The 24901-nt window shown below is 36.6% G+C and overlaps 5 protein-coding genes across 6 annotated transcripts in view; 4 read left to right on the top strand and 1 right to left on the bottom strand.

The window, feature by feature from the left end:
- LOC122515799 overlaps window positions 1-6955 on the bottom strand; it is a 43714-nt gene extending 36759 nt beyond the window's left edge. The window contains exon 1 of one of the 2 annotated variants that reach the window (XM_043633258.1): window positions 6776-6955. In XM_043633258.1, coding sequence (XP_043489193.1) covers window positions 6776-6860 — 85 coding nt within the window. In that variant the 5' untranslated portion in view covers window positions 6861-6955. The remainder of the gene's footprint in view (window positions 1-6775) is intronic. The other variant, XM_043633260.1, reaches the window with a different exon arrangement.
- Window positions 6956-9594: 2639 nt separating this feature from the next.
- Window positions 9595-14046, top strand: LOC122515840 (electron transfer flavoprotein-ubiquinone oxidoreductase, mitochondrial). The gene is given in 8 exon segments (XM_043633344.1): window positions 9595-9884; window positions 10653-10763; window positions 10850-11196; window positions 11269-11586; window positions 11650-11891; window positions 11953-12347; window positions 12442-12663; window positions 13750-14046. Coding segments are annotated over 8 exon segments (1833 nt in total). The 5' UTR covers window positions 9595-9850; the 3' UTR covers window positions 13914-14046.
- Window positions 14047-14868: 822 nt separating this feature from the next.
- Window positions 14869-16339, top strand: LOC122515827 (odorant receptor 4-like). Its single transcript, XM_043633325.1, has 5 exons — window positions 14869-15269; window positions 15362-15592; window positions 15672-15785; window positions 15924-16079; window positions 16289-16339. The coding sequence occupies exons 1-5, from the start codon at window positions 14970-14972 to the stop codon at window positions 16337-16339; spliced, it is 852 nt and encodes a 283-aa protein (XP_043489260.1). The 5' UTR covers window positions 14869-14969.
- Window positions 16340-17129: 790 nt separating this feature from the next.
- Window positions 17130-21540, top strand: LOC122515892 (odorant receptor 22c-like). Its single transcript, XM_043633386.1, has 13 exons — window positions 17130-17841; window positions 17936-18257; window positions 18341-18571; window positions 18650-18763; window positions 18926-19081; window positions 19198-19241; window positions 19995-20153; window positions 20310-20430; window positions 20488-20631; window positions 20718-20948; window positions 20998-21117; window positions 21183-21338; window positions 21429-21540. The coding sequence occupies exons 1-13, from the start codon at window positions 17576-17578 to the stop codon at window positions 21477-21479; spliced, it is 2115 nt and encodes a 704-aa protein (XP_043489321.1). The 5' UTR covers window positions 17130-17575; the 3' UTR covers window positions 21480-21540.
- Window positions 21541-22268: 728 nt separating this feature from the next.
- On the top strand, window positions 22269-24102 carry LOC122515891 (odorant receptor 4-like). The gene is made up of 7 exons (XM_043633384.1): window positions 22269-22275; window positions 22540-22807; window positions 22876-23203; window positions 23291-23524; window positions 23594-23707; window positions 23778-23933; window positions 24024-24102. Exons 1-7 carry the CDS (start codon window positions 22269-22271, stop codon window positions 24072-24074), a joined length of 1158 nt encoding a protein of 385 aa, XP_043489319.1. The 3' UTR covers window positions 24075-24102.
- The last annotated feature ends 799 nt before the right edge of the window (window positions 24103-24901 follow it).

The raw sequence follows: 24901 nt of genomic DNA, 5'->3' as shown, positions 1-24901 counted from the left end.
TTACACGTTCCATCTTCGTCGAAAACTCTTTAAGCATCTTCTTCTTCTTCTTATTCTTATTTTTATTCTCTTCTTCTTATTTCGCTTTAAGCACGATTTCTAGCGAGTGATTTCGTTAATGAGGAAAAAAAGGATCCTTCGAGTCCTTCCCTCGCCCCCCCCCACCCCAAAGCACGATTAGGTTCCTAAGGTCCTCTTCTCTTTGTTTTCCTTTCTTCTTCTTCTTCTTTTTCTCGTTCTTTTTCATCCTAGGGAACTTTTCTTCCGGTAACTCGTTGCTAATAGGGAAATCACCGATAGAAACATACTTTGAAACCTTCCAACGGAGTTCGTGCTGACCCCTTTCTCGATCGATAAATGCATAGACGACTCTGACTAGAAGAGCTCTTGCTCGAGACATTTACTCGCGTGTTCCTTCTTATGCTTCTTTCCTCATCTTTTTTTCTTCGTGGAACTTTGGTTTGATGATTATCCAAAAGTTGGGGGGAAAAAAATAGTTGGATTTGGGACACTGGAGTTCGTTCGATGCTCGCCATCTCTTTGCGAGTTAAATTCATTCTTCTCGTCAGGCTATATTTCATAATATTCCTCCAGGAAATTGAAAGCATTGATCGATTTTAATTATTTAGCGTCAGTCGACTCGACGATTATTATATTATAATATACGATTTGATGAAAGGCCTTTAATGGGACAGGACTGCGTGGGTGTGGACTCGAGCAACCAAAAAGTTCACACGAGATACGAGCTCTCCGATGTGACGAAGAACAAAGCCAATAAACATCCTCGCCATTATGGGGTGGGGTGGATGATATCGCTGATGTTTCGCCATTTATGACGACGCGAGAGAACCGAAAGGAAAAGGATGTACATAGTTGCTTATCTTTTCTCGTGTTAACTCAATTTTTAAACCTAACGAGGAGAAGAATAATAAATGACAAAAAAAAAGAAAAAATAAACTACACTCGGCATTACATCTGGCAAATTTGCAAAGAATTAATGGGAGTTTGACGATCGAGAATACCAAGGTAAATACTTACGATAATTGCGCTCGTTTATTATCGCCGAACGTTATAATTGTTTAGCGGACAAAAAAAATAATGTTATCCGTAGAAATGTTATCGCTGGTATAACATTTTTCAAAGCGATTACGATAATCCGACTCTCGTTCGTCATCCTACCTTCGCATTGACTGCGTCACTAAAGTTCGCATTACAACGGTGCAAGACTGATACGCGGTAAACCAATAGTCGAATCATTTTCAAAATCGATCGATTTTCTTTTCAAGTTATTCTTTCCAATGTAGATACTTTTCGTCCACCCGATACGAGAAGAAACTTCCCAAAGAACGGAATTCTTAGAAAACGCATCTCTCGCCTTGCTCCTGTTTCTCTCCCGTGTTCCAAATGACGTCAGTAAGCAAACGAGTAATCTTTTTTCGCATAAAAGAAAGAATATTTTTGTTCTCCTTAGCTAATCGATAAAGATTCTTACATATAATTCTTACGTGCATTCGTAATCTTATCGCATTGCAATGTAGTTCAATAAGTAGATATGGAAGTACGTCTAACGAGTATATACTTCGTTGTAAAGTTGCGCATTCTCTCTTCCAGTTAAAAGTTGTAAACTCTAACGAACGTGATTTTCGACGAGATTACTGTACCAGGTTCGATAACACTAGAGAATATTTTCTTTTCCGTATTCGCGCACGTGTAATATATAAACTATGTTATACAGGTTGACCCAGTTCCGCTATGGAATTGAATTCTTTTTCAAAACAAATCGTTTAGCGCGAATTTTTGGAAAGAAAACGTATCGCGCCAAATCGAGTTTTTACGTTACGTTTCGTACGCGCATAATAGATGAACAGTCTCGCATAGAGGAATACGTAGTCGATAGTCTCGTTCGTCTCCTTTTAAAGTTTTCGCACGTGCAACGCTCGGGAAATCAAGTTCAATGGCGTCAAGTTCCAAGTCGAACGAAGATCAGAGTTCCTAGCACACGCGAGACACGTTTTCCTCCATACGACCCAACGACCAACAACGACTAGGCAATGCAACAAAAGCAACCTGTTCCTAAGTACGGAGAGAAATAAAGAAAGAAAAAAATGAAGAAAGAGAAAGAGAAATATAGAAAAGGATAGAGAATACTCTCTTTCCATATACCTTTCTCTCTCCTTCTTATTTGCGGCTTGCTCTCGATGCTTTCACGTGTCTCTCTGAAACACCAGCTAGCTGCGTGCTGGCTGCACCGTACAAGTATATATACCCTACTTCTATTCAACCGGCGGGAGTTACAAATGCAGCTGGCCCGAGGTATACGCCTACGCTTTACTAAAACCCACGCGAACAAACGGGAGACACATTTGAGACTGAACTCCGACGATCAGAATGCTGCTGACCAGGTTTCTTCCTTTTCTTTTTTCTCTTCCCTTTATTTCTGGAATGCTCCGAGAATTAAAAAAAGAAGATCGTATCTTCTCCTTTTTCGAAACGTACGCCCGTAGTTCTCCTTCGTTGCTCTCTTCTCAAATTCTAAGTTCCCTCCCTCCCTCCCCCCGGAGTTTTTCTTTTTCTACGATGGGGGTCTACGAAAATCTCGACTCGTGAATATTTTTCCGTTCTCGCTTATTGTCAGCGTAATATATCAAAGGGGACAAAATCCTCGCCGCGGGGGCGGGGGGTGGAGAGGGGGGAGAATAGAAACATCAATTTTGTTAGTTTCTCGAACCGTTTGAAAGTTTCCGCACGAAGATGATATCATCGTGAGATTATCCGTTTGGGATTTTTCGTTTAGCTTCTTTCTCCAGGAAGTTGGAGAAGGCAATTTCTTCGAAGAATTCGATCGAAACGAGCCGACGCGAGGAAAAGAGAGGCCACACAAGTGGTCGTCGGTGTAACTCTGAGGAACACAGAGAGAGAGAGAGAGAGAGAGAGGGTAGGCAATTCCTACGGGTGGCAACAAAAGGTGTGTAGGCACATTCGATCTTACGAGTAACAACCTCGCCGCCGACTTCTTTTCGTTCGCGGTAATTTGCCGGGCCCTTCGAAATCGCATTTTGCCTGTGCCTGAAATCTTCAACAAGTAACTACACTTCTTCTTCTTCTTCTTCTTCTTCTTCCTCCCCTTGTTTTTTGCTTTTTGCGTTTTAGTATCTCGCAACAAACTACTTCTTATTCTTCTTCGCGAGAATTTATTCTTTTTCTAAACGAATTCCTCGATATTTTCTTCGTTCATTATTTTAAAATGAGTTTAAATAATATCTCGGAATGTTCGAGGTGGATTATAATGCAGCCATCGTGTTTTTACTAAAATGCCGAACGTCTATCGCCAAATGGGGATGAGATAATGAATTCTTATCTAACTTTAATTAACAGTAATGATTCTCGAATTATATTTCTTCTTGTTTCGAGACGCGTTCGTTAACCATAATAATCAAATATTATAAAAATCCAGACGACGGATAGGAGTTGCTCAATTTTTGGACGAACATTCGTCCACCTCGCAAACGTGTGGGGTGTAATATGGGGGGGGGGGGCTGGGGAAATATATTCACGTGACGTGCATACATAAGAGAGAGACAGAAAGACGGATAGGAGAAACTCGGAGACGGAACGGAAGCGAGACGATCTCTGTCTCCCCTTCGGAATAATCCCTCTCTCTTTCTCTCATTTTCTCTAACATAAACTGCATCCGGCAGAGACAGAAAGAGAGAGAGAGAGAGAGAGAGAAAGAGTTTTTTGTTTAGCACCCAGCATCCTTAAGTTCAGCACTTGTGTCTTCAAAGTCGTTGCCTTCGTTACGTCTCGTTCCGTATTAATCATAATCACCGTCTCCTTGCAGCAACCAAAATGAAAACTTTCGCGTTTACGTTCCTAAATTTTCCATGCAGTTTTATTCATCTTTTTGATCGTTCTTTTTACTCGAACATTTTATCGAGGAATTTTGCGATCGTCAAAGACATAGGATATAGATATATGGTATATATATATACATGTATATATAAGTATGACAAAAAAAAAGGGAAGAGAAGAGGAAAAATGAAGGAATCGTCGAGAGCGTGTTCGAGATAATTTCGAGATAAGGGAAGGATAGAGCGTAATGTCGCTTTCACGGTACACACGAATCGTGGCTCGCAAAGAGAGAAAGATACTACGGACGAATCGAATCGAATCCTACATCTATACCATATCCGTATATATAAATAAATTGATATGCGTGCGCGCGCGCGCGTGTACGTCTATCTATACGTATGAGTATCTCCTAGGAGTATCTTTGTATCAGTGGAAGGAACCTCGCGAACGTTTTCTCTTCCATGGCGTGAAATACGCCACGATCATTCTCGCCTATATCTTATTTAATCTTATTTACCACATACTTACATATATACATGAATTTCCACATCGATCTTTTAAAGAATTCATTGTTAAACGTAAATAACATATCTTTCGTATTAATTCGGTATTCGAAAGATATACGAAACGACGCGATTATAATGCACAGTGGTCTTGAAAATAATCAAAATGGTGGCAATAATGGCGTTATCTCTACTTACGTATATCTAGCAAATAGTTCTATTACGATTCCTCATTTCACTTTGGAATCACGAGTGTGTAAACCGTTAGGAACATTATCGATCGTGCTTTAGATATCCGTTATTTCGTCGAACAATTCATTTCATTCGAGATTACTTACGGATCGATTGCTATCGATCATTGTTAAATCGTTCAATTAGAAGTATTCGATGAAATCCTAATTGTTTTAAAACGTCGTATTCTTCTCCCCTTTTCCTTCTTATTTTACGAACGAGATTATTACTATTATTATCGTAGTTGAAATTTTTGATTAAATAAGATAAGTCACGAAGTCCAATGGCTAAAGGGGGAGGAGAATTCAGGAAGAGAAGAAGGAAAAGGCTTTGAGGTTGCTTCGATAATCTTGTCAGCGGCGCTCGATCATAATTTATTCTCTTAGGGTGTCGGAGAGGCACCTGCGAGAGGCACCTTCGTCGGCGAATAGGACGAGAAAGAAAAGGACTTAGCCGTCTTCGTCTTCGTCGTCGTCGTCGTCGTCGCCGTCGCCGTCGCCGTCGCCATTTAAACTCAACGTGCCATCACGGCGCTACGACGAGCATAAATGTGTACGCGTAAATCTCTACGAAGTGCACCTACACGAAAGTCATTAGTGTGAATCGTTCTTTCACATCCTCCCGATACTCGTGCCGAGCATTTTCTATGAGCCGAAGGATCTGCTATTTGCGCCATTCCTACTTAGATATTTTCTTTCTTCACGCGAACACCTTCGACGAATTTGTTTCGACATTTCTTTTTTTAAACGAACGAAAAAACAAGCTTATTCAAATTCGAAAAAAGACTGCTCCCCCTCCCCCCTCCAGCCCTTTCTCACGGGGAATCAACGTGAAATAATTTCGTCAAAATATCAAAGCAAACTTCTCCTTCAGCAGGTAGGTAGCAATTCTCTCTTTTTGTTCGCTTTATAATCGGCCGTTGTCGTCGTTGTCGACTTGGAAGGTCTATCCTCTTTGGAAGAAAGACGCCGCGCTTAAAAAGACGAGTTTTAAAGGCTTTCCGAGTAAAAGCCGCTCGTAGTTTCCCATCACCGACCTATCATTTCTTCTTTTCTATTCTTTCCCTTTACGTTCAAAGTATCGATGTATAATATTTGGGAAAAAAGATACAAATTCTTCTTCTCTTTCGGAAGTTTCTTTTATCTCTGCTCGTAAATTTTCCGCAGATTACGCGCGGATTATTCTATTTTAAAACATAGAAACGAAATAGAAAATAAATAAATAAATAAATAAAAAAATAGGAAAGATCATTCGATCGGAAGTCGCGGACGCGGACGTACCGGTTTCAGAAAATTCTTAACATTCATTGTTATTAATGACCGTTTCAAATGAGAGATGTGTTATGTAATAAACTTTATCTATCTATCTATCTATCAATGCATCTATCTCTTTCATTCTTTCTTTTTTTTTCGTCTCTCGGTGAAGATGCTTGAAAGATCTTTTAGACGTGCTCACCGAGCGTGCAACACGTGGCAAGCAGAGAAACGGAGAAGACTGTGCATGCCTCAGAGACAGAGAATTCTAAAGAGAAATGAATCTTAGATTTATACTCGATTACTGTGAATGCATTTTTACGTTGAAAATATTTATAACTTTGTATGAAATTATTTTTGTACGTTTTAATTACTCCTTAATTATTATTTTCTTTTTTCTTTTTTTCTTTTTTTTTACCTTTGGAAATATTTTCAATAACAATACGTTCGTGCATCGCAAAACGATCGAGAAATATGTCCTTGCGAAGTGAAATATTGGACGAGCGCGAAACGTTCGGTATTTTTAACGCGATATGCAAAAACTAATGCATACGTATACTTAGAGATAAGGAGTTGGAATATCTTAACGAGTCGAGGAAGTTTTCGTTAACGACAGTTACAAAATTGTTTGAACAATTCTAAGACGATGTCAAACTACGTGGAAATATTCCTTATCTATAAGAACAAAAAGAAAAAGAAAAGAAAAATGAATGTTCTAATGTATTGCAAGTAATTATGAGTCAACCTTTCTGTATGATTCAATCGATTAAATGGATCTAATCGGATCAATTAGATTCTAATCTTACAACGATAAGAACTTCCGATTTCCGACGGCACATTTTTTATTACGATCATTATACTATGTTATAATTCACCGAAATATCGTGAAAATAAAATACAAAAGATATTAATGATAAATAAAATATATAAAAATACCAAAGAAATCCTCCCAGCTGACGGATCCATCCGAGTCAACGGCATTGGAGCTGGCAGCTTCGGCATCGGCCTCGGAGCAACCCATTTTCTTCTAATATCCTTTCTCCCGCCTCTTTGCGGCCTTGCAATGTTCTTCAACTGTTTTATTGTTTTCTAATCAACACTCGCGTTAACTAATCAAACAACTCTCTCTCTCTCTCTACGATTTGATGCAATTAAAATCGGTAGGATAAACAACAAATCGGGATAAAGAAAAATGAATAAAAGAAGAAGAAGAGGAAGAAGAAGAAGAAGAAGGATGCGATGAAAAGTTGGTATTATTCGTGTACGAAGAGGCCGCGTCGCGCCCGCACGCGGGCGGACGATCAGCGGACTGCTAACAGAGCTAGCCAGCTAGCTTCCCCGAGATGACGATACGAGCAACGGAAAGAGAAGGAGGGATGATGCTTTTATCGAGGCGCCGGAATACACTCTCTCTTTCTTTCTATCTTGTAATTTTCTTCTTCCTCTTGTGGACTACTCTTCTCTCTCTTTTTCTAAGTACAAACGTGCATTTAACGTAAGAGAGAAAGAAACGAGGAATACGGAATTCTTTTCTATCTTTCGATCTTCATTTTCTTCCTCCTCTCGTTTTTCTTCTTCCTCTTCTGGATCACTCTCTTCTTTAAGTTTGGGATTTGCGTGTAACGGAAAAAAAAAAGACTACGGATGATAAAAATGTAAGAGAGATCGAGACTAATATACAGTTTTTCTTTGTAAACTTCGATCTTCCTCTTTTCCGTGTCTATTTGTATGGCGGGTGAGGAAAGAGGAAGAAGGACAGATAGAAAAAAGGGAGTAGAACTCGTTGTTTACTCGTTCCCGTTGTTGTTGTTATTAAGAGGTAGATCACGGAAGGGGCTGGTAATGCAGGGAGGGCGCCTTCCGAGGAGGAGCCGCATTCCCTCGGCGCCGAGTTCGCGAGACGGACTGAGGAGCCCTCGGCTGGTACCAAAGCCACGGACCCGCGGAATCGCCACACGCGCTCGCTCTCCAACTTCGTGCATGCGTGCGTAGTACACCAACCTCTCTTTCTCCCTCTTTCTCCCTCTTCTACGTGTACTCTTCTTTCTTCCTCCTATGCATTCTCTCTTTCTCTTTTAGCGTCTGTCCCACGCCTCTGTCTCTGCGCAACGTCGTATTTAAGCCGGCTCAATGCACCGAGTATCCTCGCCCGCTCAACAGAACCAGGCAATGTGGATCGCGTTTAACCGATAAGCTCTTCTTACTCTTTTCAAAAACAGTCAAAGAGTGGAATAACCTAAAGTGCCTGAGACAATTTTTCCTTTTTCCCCTTCTTCTTTCATTACTCATTCAATTTCTACAAGTTTATATAGAAATTCCAAACAACGCGCCGCAATGATCGTTTATATATTATCCAAAATGCTCGATCATTCGTTCGATTATTTGCAATCGAACGGATATATATATATATATATATTCATGATTATTTATTAGTCGCGTTCATTCATTATCTTGAAACGAATTCTCGTCCTTCCGAGAAAAAGAATAAGACGTTTAGTATGTACATATAAATTCGATGGGACTACAACAACAACGTGTCCGGCGTGAAAGCAGCCTTACATTCTTCCTCTTCTTCTTCTTCAAACCTCCCACCCCCACGCACGATGCGTTTATTTTTTCGGTACGCGGCGCATCGACGACGTACACATATACGTACTACGCATACTCGTATGCATATTAGGGAGCATATGTATAATATGTCGACGGAATCGGTGTTCTATTATTAGAAGACGGGCGCAATGCCTGCCTTTGCCGTTGCATCTCACGACAGGATGAATGGGAGGGACGGTTTTTGAATATTAGGACGTTAGCCCTTTCGAGATCCTACCATTGCAGACTGCTGATCTTTCTTTCTTTCTTCCTTTCTTTCTTTCTTGCTCGCTTGCGTTTTCTTTTTCTTCTTCTTTCCTTTTTTTACACCCTTGTGTTCCTTTGCCAAACTTTATTCCAAGAATCTGCTCGCCATTTCAGATAGGACTAACATGCAGCTCAAAAAACTTGGCATACTTTACTTTCTAAATGTTTTTAAATTATCAACCGTATATAAACAAAGTTCGTATGTTTTACGTAAAGATTCCTTAATGATTAAATTATAATTTTTCTTAAAATATATTGTACATATATATATATATATACTTAAACTTTAACATTTCACTTAAATATGAATGACTATGAAGACGATTATTTAATTCAAACGGTGAGACAGTGGACTACTCGAGTGAGCCACTATAGTGGCCATCGACCTGGAAAAAATAATCGTAAAAGCCACTTTAGTGGCAGGCCGGCTAAGGCGCATATCGGTAATTGCAGTGCTCTACCTTTATCTTCCGACCGTCGGTAAATGCCACCGTCGGTAAATGCCACGTCGGTAACTGCCACGTCGGTAACTGCTACCGTCGGTAACTGCCACGTCGGTAACTGCCACGTCGGTAACTGCCATGTCGGTAACTGCCATGTCGGTAACTGCTACCGTCGGTAACTACCACGTCGGTAACTGCCACGTCGGTAATAATAGACTTAAAATTTTTTTTACTCTACGTCGATAATATTTTGTATTTAAGTTCCTGACGGTCAATATTATTAAAGTACAAACTCTCATTAAAAACGGTCGATGTTTTACAAATAGAAACTTACTATTACCGACGTTCGTTCATTATCGTTACCGACAGTCAAGAATTAGTTCCTAGTTCTTAGTTCCACTTGTAGATGTCGTTACTTGTATGTATTCGAGATGATAAGTTAATCAACGACTATTTTTTTCTTGAAATAAATCAAAGACGATAGAACTGTTTGACTTTCGAAATCGTTCGTTGTCTTTTTAATACGTATGAGATATCACTTGTTGTCAGATAATAAATGTAATTGCAGTAAAAAAGAAATAATATCGTTGCTGTTACAAGGCACGAACTTCTATGTGATATAGAATTAATTACGACTCTTTGTATTGTCTAATAAAGTTATTCATTTATTTATATCTAATCTTTGATATCCGTGCTTTGCCAGTGTGTAGACATGGCCTTCTCTGTGTTTCGCTCTTCAAGAATTGGTAAGTTGATTATTGTATCGTCGATATTGTTTTTTTTTGTTAATAAAATTGTTGCATTAATAATAAAAAAATAAAAAATTATGCCTATGTGATAACTTCGTTTCCTATATAAAACATTTGTTGCACTTATTATGCTGATATCTACTAAATGTTTTAATTAAAAATATATTTCTATATTTAAAAAAAAATCATGTTTCAATATATTTTGTTTTTTCGAAAGCGACGAAATCGAAAAATAATACACGAGAAAGTTGGACTTTGATCGGGGTCGATTATTAGAATCAATTTGATCGATCGAAACGAATTTATCATCAATCGTTAGGTTGTTCCAATTGTAATTTTTATGTAACTAATTGAGTACAATATTTTATCGGTCTAAAATTTATATGTTATACTTGTTTGTTTTATCGTTTCATTTATCGAATAGTCCTTAGAAATTCTCGTATAGGTTAAGGTTGTTGCATCGTGTCTGTTTACTATTGAGGTACACGCATGCGATGTAGATGCATCTCGACGTGAACGCGCATCGACTAATAGGAAGCTTGCTAGTTGATATGGCAACGATACATTGCCTTCTGATTGGCTGATGCAACATGGCGGTCTGCATGCTAATGCATTAAATATTTGCGCGCGATTTATGAATCATATGCAACGTTGTTTTCTTGTTTTCAATACGATTATGCAATTAAAAATCTTTTTTTTTTTCGTTATAGTATATAACTATGTATCTAATCACGAAAATTTAATTTATTTATTCCTTTTTGATAGTGCAGCAGAGATCACGACAAATTTTTTATCGTGCTTATTCGGATGTCAAATATCCAAAAATTACAACTCATTATACCATAGTACCGAGAGAAACAGATCCAAGATGGAAAGGTTGGTGTATTATTCTAACTAATTATCACTTAAATATTAATTATTATTACTGATATATCGTATATAAATATCTGTATATGTTTTAGATGTGAATATGGAAAGATTCGTAGACGAGACAGATATATTAATTGTTGGTGGAGGTCCAGCAGGATTGTCAGCAGCTATACAAGCTCGAAGATTAGCAGAGAAGCATGGAAAAGAACTTAGGGTTACTTTAGTGGAAAAAGCTTCTACTGTAGGAGGACACATCCTTAGTGGTGCATGTTTAGATCCAATTGCCTTGGTTGAACTCTTTCCAAATTGGAAAGAATTAGGTGCACCGTTACATACGCCAGTGACGGAAGATAAATTTGCTTTTCTTACAGAAAAAGGAAGAATATCGATACCTATTTTCAAGGGTATGCCTATGTACAATCATGGGAATTATAGTTAGGTAAAAATACATTTTACATTCTATATGGAAATAGAATTTTCTTATATCCTTTAAAAATTTGTAAAGAAGTAGGTTGTTTACAGATTAGGCCATGTTGTATCATGGCTTGGAGAACAAGCTGAAGCTGCAGGTGTAGAAATATATCCTGGTTATGCTGGCTCAGAAGTTTTATACCACGAAGATGGTTCCGTGAAAGGAATAGCAACGAATGACGTTGGAATTGCAAAAGATGGTTCTCCGAAAGAAACTTTTGAAAGAGGTATGGAGTTACACGCAAAGTGTACTATCTTTGCCGAAGGTTGTCACGGTCATCTTACTAAACAGCTTTCGAAGAAACTGAATTTGAGGAAGGACTGTGAACCGCAAAGCTATGGTATAGGATTGAAAGAAGTACGTATCTTGTAAAACTACTCTACAATTTCCAATTCTAATAACTTCTATTTCATTATTCAGATATGGGAAATTGATCCTAAGAAACATAAGCCTGGTTCGGTAGAACACACGGTTGGTTGGCCATTGGATAAGAATACATATGGTGGATCATTTTTATATCATCTCAACGAAGAAACACCGCTTGTTGCAGTAGGTTTCGTTGTAGGATTAGATTATTCTAATCCTTACTTGCATCCATTTAAAGAATTTCAAAAATTCAAACAACATCCTAGCATTAGGCCTACTTTCGAAGGAGGAAAGAGGTAATAATATAAATATAATAATTATAAATATGATTTTTGATCCTGATTATGATAAATATAGGATAGCTTATGGTGCAAGAGCATTAGTAGAAGGTGGATTTCAATCCCTTCCAAAGCTTCAATTTCCTGGTGGTTGTTTGGTTGGTTGTACGGCAGGTTTCCTCAATGTACCTAAAATCAAAGGTACGCACAACGCTATGAAGAGCGGTATGTTAGCAGCGGAGAGCGTGGTTGAAGCTATCGTAGAAGCAGAAACGAATCCTTCGTCAAGCAAAGGTCTTGAACCAAAAACTTATTCTGACAAAATAAAGAATAGTTGGATATACAAAGAATTAAAGGCTGTTAGAAATATGAGACCAAGTTTTCACACGACTCTTGGTCTTTATGGAGGAATTATGTATTCTGGATTTTCTATGTTAATCGGTGGTAGAGAACCTTGGACCTTTTCTCATGGAGGTATTTAATATTTCTCTTCTCTCAGAAAATATATAATATCAAAATTGTTAGAGATATCACCCGATGTATTTATCATGTGTTATTTTATTATCAGGACCTGATCATGCAAAATTAAAACCTGCATCTAAGTGTACACCAATCGAATATCCAAAACCGGATAACGAGGTATCGTTCGATTTATTATCGTCGGTCGCTCTTACTGGAACAAATCACGAAGGCGACCAACCACCTCACTTGACTTTGCAAGACGACACTGTGCCAGTAAAAAAAAACTTGGCTATATACGATGGCCCCGAAGGTCGTTTTTGTCCCGCGGGTATGTAAAAATATATTTTACAGTAATATTAGATGCAAAGATTACTTCAGCCTTTTATATTTTCGTGTAAGAAGTCAAAATTGTACTGTGTCGTTGACAAATCTATAGAAAAAGTCTATCTGTCTTGTAACTGCATTCACCATTCGCCAAGCTCACTCTGCGAAATCCGCATTGCGGATTTTCACATAGCCGGGAGTATTCTGTTCTTTTTTTTTTCCTCCGCATATTAATATATTTTCCTTTGTTATTTGATATTTGACGAAGAAATTTTTCTCATAGCTATATTTGAAATGTCCACGAATATTTATAGCTGATATTTATCAGTTCATTGTAAACGCATACTTCCTTCCGATATTTTAAACTTGCAATTTTCTTTCTTTATTTTTTTCCACTCGTTTTCTTTTATCAACAAGTACGAAGTGATTGCAGATTTGGAGTTTTAAATGGTCTATGGATAGTAAGAACTGTGGAGTCCTTAAATAACTCGAGTAACTCTAGTTTCTCTTTCTATCCATATCTTTTTCCTTTCCTCTTTGATAGATCGACTACATACCTCTTCCATTTCCGGCTTGAGTTCCTTTGCAGGAGCTTTCTCCCTCTCTTCCCTTACTCTTGCCAGCTCCCCAACGTCGGGAGTTTATCGACCGGAGCGTCCTTGAACCTGAACCGCCCGGGCAACCACCCCCGCTCGGCTAGACAACCCCCGACCAAGCACAACCACCAAAATTGAGGGTCACACTGCACGTAGGCTGGGCCAACAACCTCGGAATACGGAATTCTTTGTTCATCTTCTATCCAACCATCCGCCCAACCATCCCTTTTCACGCTTCCGATGAATAATTTCACCCGAAACATTTATTTTTCGTGATTAGAATGATTTTTCATAGTCGAGATTTTCCCTGGGTACATTTGAATAAAGGTTCTTTCGATGATACAAACTATAAATTTGAAAATCCTCTGTAAAAAGAAAGTATGATTTTAATTGATATATTTCAGGCTTATGTGATATCGTAATTATGTTTTTTCCTTTCTATTTATTTTTTTCTTCCATGGTTTTAATCAAAAACGTTTTGTTCTCGTTCGCAGGAGTGTACGAATTCGTTCCAATTGAAAGTGGCGATGGCGAGAGATTACAGATCAATGCACAAAATTGCATTCACTGTAAAACTTGCGATATCAAAGACCCCAGTCAAAATATTAATTGGGTTGTACCAGAGGGTGGCGGTGGTCCAGCTTATAACGGAATGTGAACGGACAATCGATAGACTGTATTCTATTCGCGAGTTAACGTTGTTTTTTTATATCGATTTTCGTAAACTGCATGGTTATTATTTGTAAATAATTAGTTAAACAAAGTAAAGGTATTCAAATTTGTATAAAAAATGTTGTATAATTAGCGAATGACCGTTTAAAAAATTAGAATTGTAATGCGTGTGTACCTTTTTTCCACCGATTCCTCTCTCATATTTTGTAAAAGCTTTCAATATTTTGTTTTCCTTGTGATATTGCATCGTTGCAATTTTCACCGTTCGCTGATATTTTATTGCGAACATACGATCGCGTGTGTTGAGGGCCGCGATCGTTGAATTTTTAAAGAAAACAACTCTTGATTGCATTGGAGAGATCGACCGAGTTGGGGGTGGCTAGGTAGGTGGGGTGAAGTTGAAGATACCTATTTTCGAGAACTTTTGATAGCCTTTTACGTATATGCAATATATTCTTGCGTCGAGAATAACAAATTATTCATGTTTCATGAAAAATACATTTTTCTTGCGACGATGGAGAAAAGAAAACTGTCTGTCGCGAAGTACATTTCGTAATCAGCGTTCCCGCAGTGTAAACGGAGAAAAAAATACCGAGAATAAAAAGGGAATCGGAACAAACATATATAGAAAAAAAAACGTAAGCTTGATAGCATGATTCTAACGATGAGGGAAAATTCAATATGCAGTCCTGTCGAATTTGGGCTGCGTTTGATAGGTCTCTGGCCGAATTATGCTTACGCGATGATTCATAGAATTTTTTGGACGATCGCTATGATATTTTCTCTTTATTTTGAATGCGTATACGTGGTAAAACATATCAAGACGGATCAGTTGCCTGATCTAATGGATTCCTTGACCATTACGTTGTCCAATGGTCTTCTATTTTTTAAACTTATCATACTTTGGTTCAATGATCGGTAAGCGAACGTTTTCAGCGATAAATTAATTCGAGTCAGAGTGGTGAAAGATTGATAATGAAAATATACAATTAAGAATCGTAATGAACTCGTTTTTTTCGACAGAATTCTCGAAGCAATTTTAATGACGATAACAGAAGATTACGAAAACAACGAGGAAGAAAACGATCGCGAAAGAATGTACAAGAAAGTTATGCTATCTCAACGTTTCGCAAGTTGTACCATTTTGTTATATTCAACAACGGTAATCCTTTTCTCGGCGTCGGTAATTTTTGCACCTGAAAGAGTACCAGTATTAAAGATGGAATTACCTTTCGACGCGATGCGATCTCCTATTTACGAGTTGGTTTCTATATTACAATTTCTTCAAGAATTATTATTCGCCTCGACTTCTGGCCTGTTGAATGGCCTGATCGTGACCTTGGTAAGTTTAAATTAAATTATTTTTTACCGGGAGCAATCAAGTGTTACATCAGTGTTACATCAACGGTGTTACATTATTGAGCATAGTTTTAGATGCTACATCTCGGTGGACAAGCAGAGATTATGTGCCAAAGACTGACTGACATCTCATTTAAAATAATCAAAGGAAAATCTTGCAAGGATACTTTGAAATCGTTGATCGTTTCTCACGAAAGGATCGTCAATTTTTCTCTCGACATCGAAAGTGTATTCACTTATATCGCCTTGTTACAATTTTTGTCCAATACTTTGGCCATTTGCTTTTCTGGATTTGTGATAATAACGGTGAATGTAGCATTAGGGGGGTTCTTATTTATGAATTTATTATTAAGATAAATAATTTTTGTATCCTTATTATTCATAGTCCTTTGATTCTGATCAAGGATTGGTAATATTGGCCAAGACTTTACCGTATTACACTGTGGTCAATTTGGAAGCATTCGTTCTTTGTTTCGCTGGCGAATATCTCACCTCAAAGGTTTTCTTTTCTCTTATTATTTCGACGCTACTTATTTGTTTCTTTTTTACTTTGAAGCTGATTTCTTTTTGGCTCGAATAAGATTTCATCTCTTTCGGAATTTTTCGATAGAACTTTCGATCGAATACTTTTTCGCAGGGCAAAGCTATCGGCGAAGCCGCATACACATCCACTTGGTACGAACTGAAACCGAATGAAAGTCGATATTTCTTGCTTTTGATACTCAGGTCCCAGAAAAGATTAACGATCACCGTCGGAAAATTCATGGATTTATCTTTGGAAGGTTTCGCAAGTGTAAGATTTTTATTAACCGTACAGTTAATCAAACGTGACCCCATAAAAAATGAGGGTCAACTCAGAAAATCACCTTACTCGTTATAAAAACCAGGCCAGCATATCTCCAAAAACTAGAGCAAAAAAAGAAAACCTTCGGTTATATTTAATTTGTTAAAAACGATCTTCTAACGCAAACATATCTGCACTAATATTTTGTTATCTTTCAGATATTAAAAGCATCAGCCTCGTACGTTTCAGTACTTTACGCTATGTACTGAATAACATATGTTATCGTTTTAATTAATTATTATTGGAAAATGTATTATATTATATTATATATTATAATTGCAAGATTAGATAATACACAAAGGTATGCAACGTTTGGATACAAATCTTGCATGGAATAATTTAATATAAAGTCTCTATATTATATATATATTTTTGTTATTTTTATTTTGGAATTTTTTCGTATCTTTCTCAACTCACCCACGATATCCATGGCAAGGTATAAAAGAAGCAGAAAAGAAATAACTGGACGATGCGTGTGGTCTGTCGAAAAAAAGAGAATTAAAAGTACTCGTCGGTAGAGTGGACTTTAGTTTTCTCTCTCCTCCTATTTTTTTATTTTTCTTCAAAATTCACGATAGAAGAGGGACCGGAGTGGGAAGTGACGTGTTGAACGTTAAAAAGAAAAAGAAAAAAAGCCAAACCAAAGAGTAAAATTGACGAAGAGAGAGCTTATCATCAATCCACTCCTGGCTGACGAACTATAATTATCTTATGGTCTCGTACAAAGCGATTGATTGGCCGTACAATTTTAGCTGTAAACTTTTCTCTCTCGCTTTTTTCGTTTTCTGTCTTTTGCTTTTTCTTCTATTTCCTTTGTTTCTTTTTTTCTTTTTTCACGTGTTCCTCTGCAATTTCCCGTTTATCGCGGGTAAGCGGGCGCGTACTCGCGACGGGTACGTAGATACGGGGATAAATAAATTTTAGCTTTGGGGGTAGGTAATTCTCCTAACTCTTGGAATCAAAACCGTTCATTAGGAACTAAGATAATAACGTTTAAGTGCATTAACAAAAGTTTTCAGGACAAATGATTATTTTTCTAGCTGGATGTTTCTTTTTTTTTTTTGTTTAGAACTTTCAACGTTTTTATCCATGAACTTTTTTCAAAGTTAGTATATATTTACGAACGTTCGGATAGAGAAGGAGAGGAGACGAGTTTTAGACGTATAATTATCGAGAGAGAGAGAATATTTGATCGGAGCGTACTTTTATTAGCTCAGGATATCTCGCAGATGAAACTGTCATGTCGCTCGGGAAAAAAAAAACATCGAACAGTGTCGCGAATGGTCACATTAGACTATAAGTCACGTTAGATTATATCAGAGATCGAGGAGCGAACAAAAAAAGCATCAAAAGAATCAATTTAAATACATTTTTACTCGTCCCTGTGAACGATTTGGTTTGCCCGAGTGTGATCCTAGAAAATAGAATAAAAATAAACTGGAAAGATGACCGAACTTACATATAACAATCCTATCAGTAAACCGGTCGAATTAGGTCTATACTTTATTGGATTATGGCCAAATTATACTTACAGTATAATTCATCGTTTACTTTGGGTGGTAATATTAGGAATAGTTTTGATCTTAGAATATCGATACGTGATGTTACACATTGCAACGGATGATCTAGCAGAGTTAATGGATTGTTTTAGTATCACCGTGTCCAACAGTCTCTTGTTCATCAAATTAATTATACTTTGGTTCAAACAACGGTGAGTTGATTTTGAAATAATCAATTAATTATAATAGCATGTATCTATAACGTATAATGAAATGACTACTAAAGGGACTATCCTAATAAGGTAGAACTTTCGACGAGATCGTAGCTATGATGAACGAGGATTGGTTGGAATGTATAACTATTGGTAGAAACGTCGATATGATGACGAGCAAAATTTTCATAGCTCATAAATTTTCCAAAATATCAACGATCATTTACGGGGGTGGAGTTATCATGTTCTTGATCCCCGTCATTTTTGCCGACGAAAGAATATTCGTATTAAAAATGGAATTTCCATTCGACGCTACTGTTTCACCATTTTATGAACTCATCAACATGATACAATTCTTTCAAGAAGTAACCTTTGCCTCGGCATCTGGAATGTTGAATGGCGTCATGATGACCATGGTGAGAGTTTTATTTTCCTTTTCTATTTATTACATTCTCTTTTTTTTAATGAAAATGTTCGTTCGTTCGTTTTTTACTTGTAGATACTTCATACAGGTGGCCAAGTTGAAATAATGTGTCAAGCTATGGAAGAATTTATGAACCAAATAGACGAACACGGTTCCTGTTTGAACGTATTGAAAAAATTAATTGTCAAACACGATAGGATTATATTGTTTTCCGGTTACATCGAAGAATTGTTCACTTACATTGCCTTGTTGCAATTTTTTTCCAATACAATGGCCATCTGTTTCTCGGGATTCGTTATAATGACGGTGAGCTGAAATTTGTTCGTTGTTTTTCCATTACAACTGAGAATCGAATCCTTAAATGCGTGTGAAATTGTTATACAGTCAATTGGCACGGAAGAAGGGAACGCGATATTAGCAAAAACTGTACCATATTATACTGTGGTCAACGTGGAAGCTTTCATACTTTGTTTCGCTGGAGAATATCTCAGTTCCAAAGTTAGTACAATTAATTGCATCATTTTATAGCACGTTTATACGATATTTCATTAGGAAAGGGAAAGCCACGTCGACGGGACATCAATTATTTTGTCTTTATAAATTCTACAGAGTTGCAGAAGGATCCATTATTTCTCTTATGTTAATGTGAATTAATTTTAGAGCTTGATAATCGGCCAGAAAGCATACGATACCGACTGGTATGATCTAAAACCAAACGAGAGCAAATATATTTTATTTCTAATGCTTCGAGCCCAAAGACGATTGACTATCACCGTAGGCAAATTTTTGGATTTGTCATTGGAAAGTTTTGCGAGCGTAAGAATCATTGAAATTAATTATAATTAACAATTTTATTAATGATAAAACAGAATTTATATGAATTCAAAAAACAGGAGTAATATATTCCGTAACACTTACCCTTTTATGTTTAGATATTGAAAGCTTCTGCATCATATGCATCCGTACTCCACGCAATGTATTAGAAAATTAAATTTATCGATACTTACATTAGTTTATCTATCAACTGTTATGATTATATCAGAGATATATAAAATAAAATGATGTACAACTAACATAAGAGAAGAAACAATAAGTGTAAGATAGAGAAGAAGCATAAGTTTGATTTCATTTATTTTTCTTAGCGGTTTCATTGACGAACTTTTCTATAGATTCAAAGAGACAAAGTGGAAATTATGGCTTACATGTAGCGAAACTTACACGAATAGACACTTATGCATTATTAAACAAAATGCCTTTTGATTATCAAGGAATTGTTACTTGTTTTTCTTTTCGCTTTCTCCTTCCCTTTTCTATTTTACTTCTCTTTTTTATTCTTCGAGCTTTGCGGATAAGAAATAATGACGCTACTACCCCCCCGTGCTTTTCCTTCAATTGACAACTTTACGAGGAAACCTGCAATCAACGAAGGAAACCAGTAATTTCGTAAAACCGTGAACGATTTTATACTTGCTTTTTCTGTGTACGTGCGTGCGCGTGCGCGTGCGTGTGCTTTTTTTTTATTTTTCTCGCAATACTTTGTTTTTCAACGGCATAGAAGACTTTAATCGGCTTTCGAATAACGAATTTCGAGTAATATCTTTTCCCGATCTAATTCTAAAGTATCGATCATCGTGAATTTTTCAAAATTTGAAGAATTACAAAATATACGATTATTTTGTACAACTATAAAATAGATAGAAACGTAAATTAAATTCGATGATACCAACAGCAACAGGCCCAATAAACAATCTCGTCGAATTGAGCCTACGTTTTATGGGAATTTGGCCAGATTATGCGTACGCGATAATATGTCGAATATTTTGGGTGAGTTCGATGTGTTCGATTTTGGTATTTCAATATTGGTACGTTGTGGCACACCTGAAATCAGGTGATTTGCCTGATCTGATGGATTGTCTGAGCATTACCTTGTCTAACAGTGTTTTCTTTATCAAATTAATTATACTTTGGATTAAAAATCGGTAAGCGTAAGCATTTTGGGTCGAAAGTCGGCCGATCGGACGATGACGTTGACCTTTTATTTTAGGATCTTCAGAGAGATCCTTGAAACTATGAGGAAGGATTGGGAAGAATGCGTTGCAACGAAAAACAATATCGACGCTATGACGAGCAGAGTTACATTGTCTTATCGTTTTTCTCGTTTTTTTGTAAGTTCTTACGTAATAAACGTAATATTTTTCTCATCGTTCGTTTTCTTGAACAAGGACAAACAGTTGATTCTAAAAATGGAATTGCCATTTGATTTCACGAGATCTCCGCTCTACGAGATAGTCAATCTCGATCAGTTCGTCTTGTTATTATTCGCAACGTCTTCATCGAGCATGCTCAGTGCACTTCTCGTTACTTTGGTGAGCATAATGATTTATGACAAAAAATCAGTGAGAAAGAAAAAGATAATATTTAAATAATCATTCTTAATGTTTTTTCTTTTTAGGTATTACACGTTGATGGTCAAGTAGAAATAATATGTCGAGAATTATCAAAGATCTCTGCTATGGCTAAAAAACACGAATCTTGTAATAAAATGTTGAAATTGTCCGTGATTAGACATCAAAAGATCATCTCTTTTACCGATAATCTTGAAAATGTTTTCACGTACATAGCATTGATACAATTTCTTTCAAACACAATCGTCATTTGTGCTCTCGGATTTGTAATCGTCACGGTATGGTCGATAATATTTTTACTATTTTCATTCGTTTAACTTGTTATTTTTCCAGTCATTGAATACCGATCAAAGGTATGCGATATTAAGTAAAATTGGTCCTTATTACATCCTGGCTAACATCGAAGCATTTGTTCTTTGTTTCGCTGGCGAATTTCTAAGCGCCAAGGTTCGAACGATTTTTTTACAATTGAGATGTTTTTACGATTAAACAATTTCAATGATTTATTTCAGAGTTCGATCATCGAAAGGGCAGTTTATGATACAGCATGGTACGAGTTCGATCAAATCGATAGTCGAATTTTCTTGCTGCTATTGATCAGATCTCAAAAACGATTTGCCATAACTGCCGGGAAATTTATGAACATGTCTTTAGAAGGATTCGCCAGTGTAAGTGATATTGAATTATTTCGAAAGTTTCTCTCAACGAATTTCGTTCCGATCAATTAAATATTGGATTTTTATTTCTCATTGTGTTAGATGTTGAAAGCATCTGGATCATACTTATCGGTATTGTACGCAATGTATTGAAAAAGATTACCTCAGTTTATAATTAGTTGTTACCAATATAGGAATAAACTTTGAAAGAGAAGATTTTTCCATCGCTTTTGTATTCCTCCAATCTAAAAGAACTTTCGACCAATACTTATTATCATTTACTCGGCTTACTTTTCTAACTTACTTTGCGCATAAATTATTTTATGACCTATGACCTATACGACCATTCCATTCAACGCGAGAAACTTTCTTTGAACTTGAAGGGAAAAAGAAAGGAAAAAAAAAAGCAAAGAGAGAAGTGCAACGCGACACACTTTCAACAGAATTAGATTTAACTTCATTGGCAAGACCGTAAACTTCTTTTAAGTGTTCTTTCTACCATCCTTTAACTTGTTTATTTTTTTGTTATATTTTTGTAAAGTTGCAATTTGGCGCGTTCGCCAAGTTCTAACAGTCGCGTCCACGACTCTTGGATTATTCAAACAAATGAAACTGTTCGATAGGTATTAGATAGGTATTAGATGGCATTAGAATCGTCGACTTATTTTTTCTTTTCTTTTTTTGTTGTCGGGAAAAAAGCTTCCTCTTCTTTTCCCCATTACGTTTCCCCGTAAAACCTATAATCAGGAGGAGTCGATTTCCGTTCGAGCTCGCACGAGAAGAATATTTGATGAGGAACGAAGACGAACGCGGTCGGAGGTTCGAACAGTTCGCGTTAATGGGGCAAACGTTTCGTTCTATCGCCAAGAGATCTACGATTAGAACCTATACAAGGGTTTTTCTTTGCTACGATACACGAACAAACGAACAAACGAACGAACGATGAAGAGTAAGTTGATTTTTATTTATTATCGAAAAATTGATCAATAAATAATGCCGGAATTTATGATCAGCTTATATTTGATTACAAATAACGCCAATATTTTGTTATCTCCAAATTTTGGACATCATTTATTGTTCAATGAAATATGTATAAAAGAAACAAAAAAAAAAAAGGTGAATTATAACGCAAGGCGCGCGCGCGCGTATGTTGTGCGTGCGCGCGTGGATGGATGGCTGGATGGGATTTGAGAGAATTCAATCAATTTTGAAGGATTAACTTTGACTATACCTCCAAACTTGGTTATCAAGCCCGTAAAATATATTCTATACTTTATTGGACTATGGCCAGATTATACTTATGCGATTTTACATCGGATTCTTTGGGTAATCGCTTTGGGTTCAGTTTTAATATTTCAATATCGATATATCGTGATGCACGTTCTTACCGATGACCTGGCCGAACTAATGGATTGCTTCAGTATCACCGTATCCAACAGTTTATTGTTGATGAAACTTTGTATTCTTTGGCATCATCAAGGGTACGTCGATCGCGTTTTAAAACAAAAAGTACTTTATCGATCAACAAATGAACAATTTCGCCTATTAGCACTCTTCGTGATCTTCTACTTATGATGAAGGACGATTGGTCCAAGACAATTTCAACCCTTCCCATCGAACATTGCAATGCCATGATCGATAAGATTAAATCGTTACGTCGTTTTACCAAACTATGTTTCTGTGGTTACTCCTTCAGTGCCATTATGTTCATATTTCCTGTATTATTATCCGACGATAGGATACTTGTACTCAAAATGGAATTACCATTCGATCCATTCGTTTCACCGATTTATGAGATCATTTGTATCGTTCAGCTAGTCGAGGAAATTGCATTCGCTGCCACTTCTGGTATGCTCAATTGTGTCATCATGACTATGGTAAGGGACTATCGGTATAATTTGTTCGTTCGTTATAGAATTATGAAACATATAACAAGAGAACGAATTATATTCTGATTTTCGTAGATACTTCACGTTGGTGGTCAGATCGATGTGATGTGTAGAGAAATAGAAGATACGTTCGATCGAGTCCAACAAAATGGCTCGTCTCCTTTGACAACTTTGAAATATTTGATAGTCAAACACGATAGAATAATATTATTTTCGAGTTACATCGAGGACATGTTTACTTACATAGCTTTGTTGCAATTTTTGTCTAACACCATGGCTATATGTTTTTCAGGATTCGTCATTATGACTGTGAGTGCATTTATATTCATTTTTGTCTATACGTTTAAACAATTAAATTGATCATAATTAATGGTAAAGTCAGTGGACAGCGATGAGGCTGGTGCTATTTTAGGAAAAACTATTCCATATTATGTGATCATTAACATAGAAGCATTTATTCTTTGTTATATCGGTGAATACCTCAGTTCAAAGGTGAGATATTGTATATTCGTATTTTTTTTGTATAATTCCTGTTAGGGGCTTAAATATAATTGTTTTCCAGAGTGTATTGATTGGAGTAGCAGCATACAATTTTTCATGGTACAGATTGGATCCAAAAGAGAGCAGATACATTTTGTTGCTGATACTTCGTGGTCAAAAAAAATTGACCATAACCGTTGGCAAATTTTTGGATTTGTCGTTGGAAAGTTTTGCGAGCGTGAGAAATATTTTGTTCATGATATTTTTGTTGAGCGACATTATATATTCTAATAATCGAATTAAAAAATTACCTTTTTTTTATTTCTAGATTCTAAAGGCTTCGGCTTCTTACGCATCCGTATTACACGCGATGTATTAAATTCCTAATATAGTCGAAGAGAATCTTGTCCAATATAAAGATTCATTAGTTGCAATGTAAATAGAATAAAATACGATCGAGAGGATTAAATCGTTCGAATGATTAGAAATAATAGTTTTATCGATGAAGACAAATTGCAGTGTCTTCCTACGTAGGAGTAACGATGTGATGGTAGTTAAAACTTATTGTTAGTTACAACAAAAATAGTTATTTCGATGATGCGTTTATTCTGACGAAGTTTACAAGCAAGAAACAACTTCAACGTTTCACGATGACTATAATGAAGGAGGTGGGGGAAAAGAAGGAGGAAGAAGATGAGGGGTGGTTGACATATAGCAAAGAAGTTTGCGTGTAAACTCACATAAGTTTTTGAATAATTCAATCAAATGTCTTTCGATTATCATAGTCTCTGTTTTATTTTCTTAGCGAAGAGGGGGAGGATCGCGTTCTTACTTTTATATATATATATTTTTTTTATTTTTTCATTTCCTTTTTGTTTTCTAAGTTCAAGAAAGAAGAGGCATCACACCCTACGCTCGCAATCTTTCTATCTTTTTCAATCTCGCGTAAAACCTATAATCATCGTCTAGATATAAAGAACGATTTCGTTTAATACACGCAGGATTTTATATTGCAAAACTTTTCTTCGAACGTCGATCGTTCTTCTTCTTCTTCTTCTTTTTTTATTTATTTTCTTCCAACTCTCTTACGTTGGAGATTAGAAGAAGAAAATAAAAAAAAAAGAAAAGAAGTTATGTAGCCTGTAGAATAAAAATGTTTCACTCAGGACAAACGTGTTGAGAGTTAAAGAAAAAAAGAAAAAAAGA

The sequence above is a fragment of the Polistes fuscatus genome, unplaced genomic scaffold, assembly GCF_010416935.1.
Source record: "Polistes fuscatus isolate 324 unplaced genomic scaffold, CU_Pfus_HIC Scaffold19, whole genome shotgun sequence".
Classification (NCBI taxonomy): Eukaryota; Metazoa; Arthropoda; class Insecta; order Hymenoptera; family Vespidae; genus Polistes; species Polistes fuscatus.
This window is presented reverse-complemented; position numbering and strand designations above follow the sequence as displayed.

Coding starts and splice junctions, on each gene's coding strand:
- LOC122515827 (XM_043633325.1), top strand. CDS start 14,970: ATGACGATAACAGAAGATTACGAAAACAACGAGGAAGAAAACGATCGC. Junction 15,270..15,361: donor ATGGCCTGATCGTGACCTTG/GTAAGTTTAAAT, acceptor GCATAGTTTTAG/ATGCTACATCTCGGTGGACA. Junction 15,593..15,671: donor CTGGATTTGTGATAATAACG/GTGAATGTAGCA, acceptor TATTATTCATAG/TCCTTTGATTCTGATCAAGG.
- LOC122515892 (XM_043633386.1), top strand. CDS start 17,576: ATGACCGAACTTACATATAACAATCCTATCAGTAAACCGGTCGAATTA. Junction 18,572..18,649: donor CGGGATTCGTTATAATGACG/GTGAGCTGAAAT, acceptor ATTGTTATACAG/TCAATTGGCACGGAAGAAGG. Junction 20,949..20,997: donor TCGGATTTGTAATCGTCACG/GTATGGTCGATA, acceptor AACTTGTTATTT/TTCCAGTCATTGAATACCGA.
- LOC122515891 (XM_043633384.1), top strand. Junction 22,808..22,875: donor ATTCTTTGGCATCATCAAGG/GTACGTCGATCG, acceptor TTCGCCTATTAG/CACTCTTCGTGATCTTCTAC. Junction 23,204..23,290: donor ATTGTGTCATCATGACTATG/GTAAGGGACTAT, acceptor TGATTTTCGTAG/ATACTTCACGTTGGTGGTCA.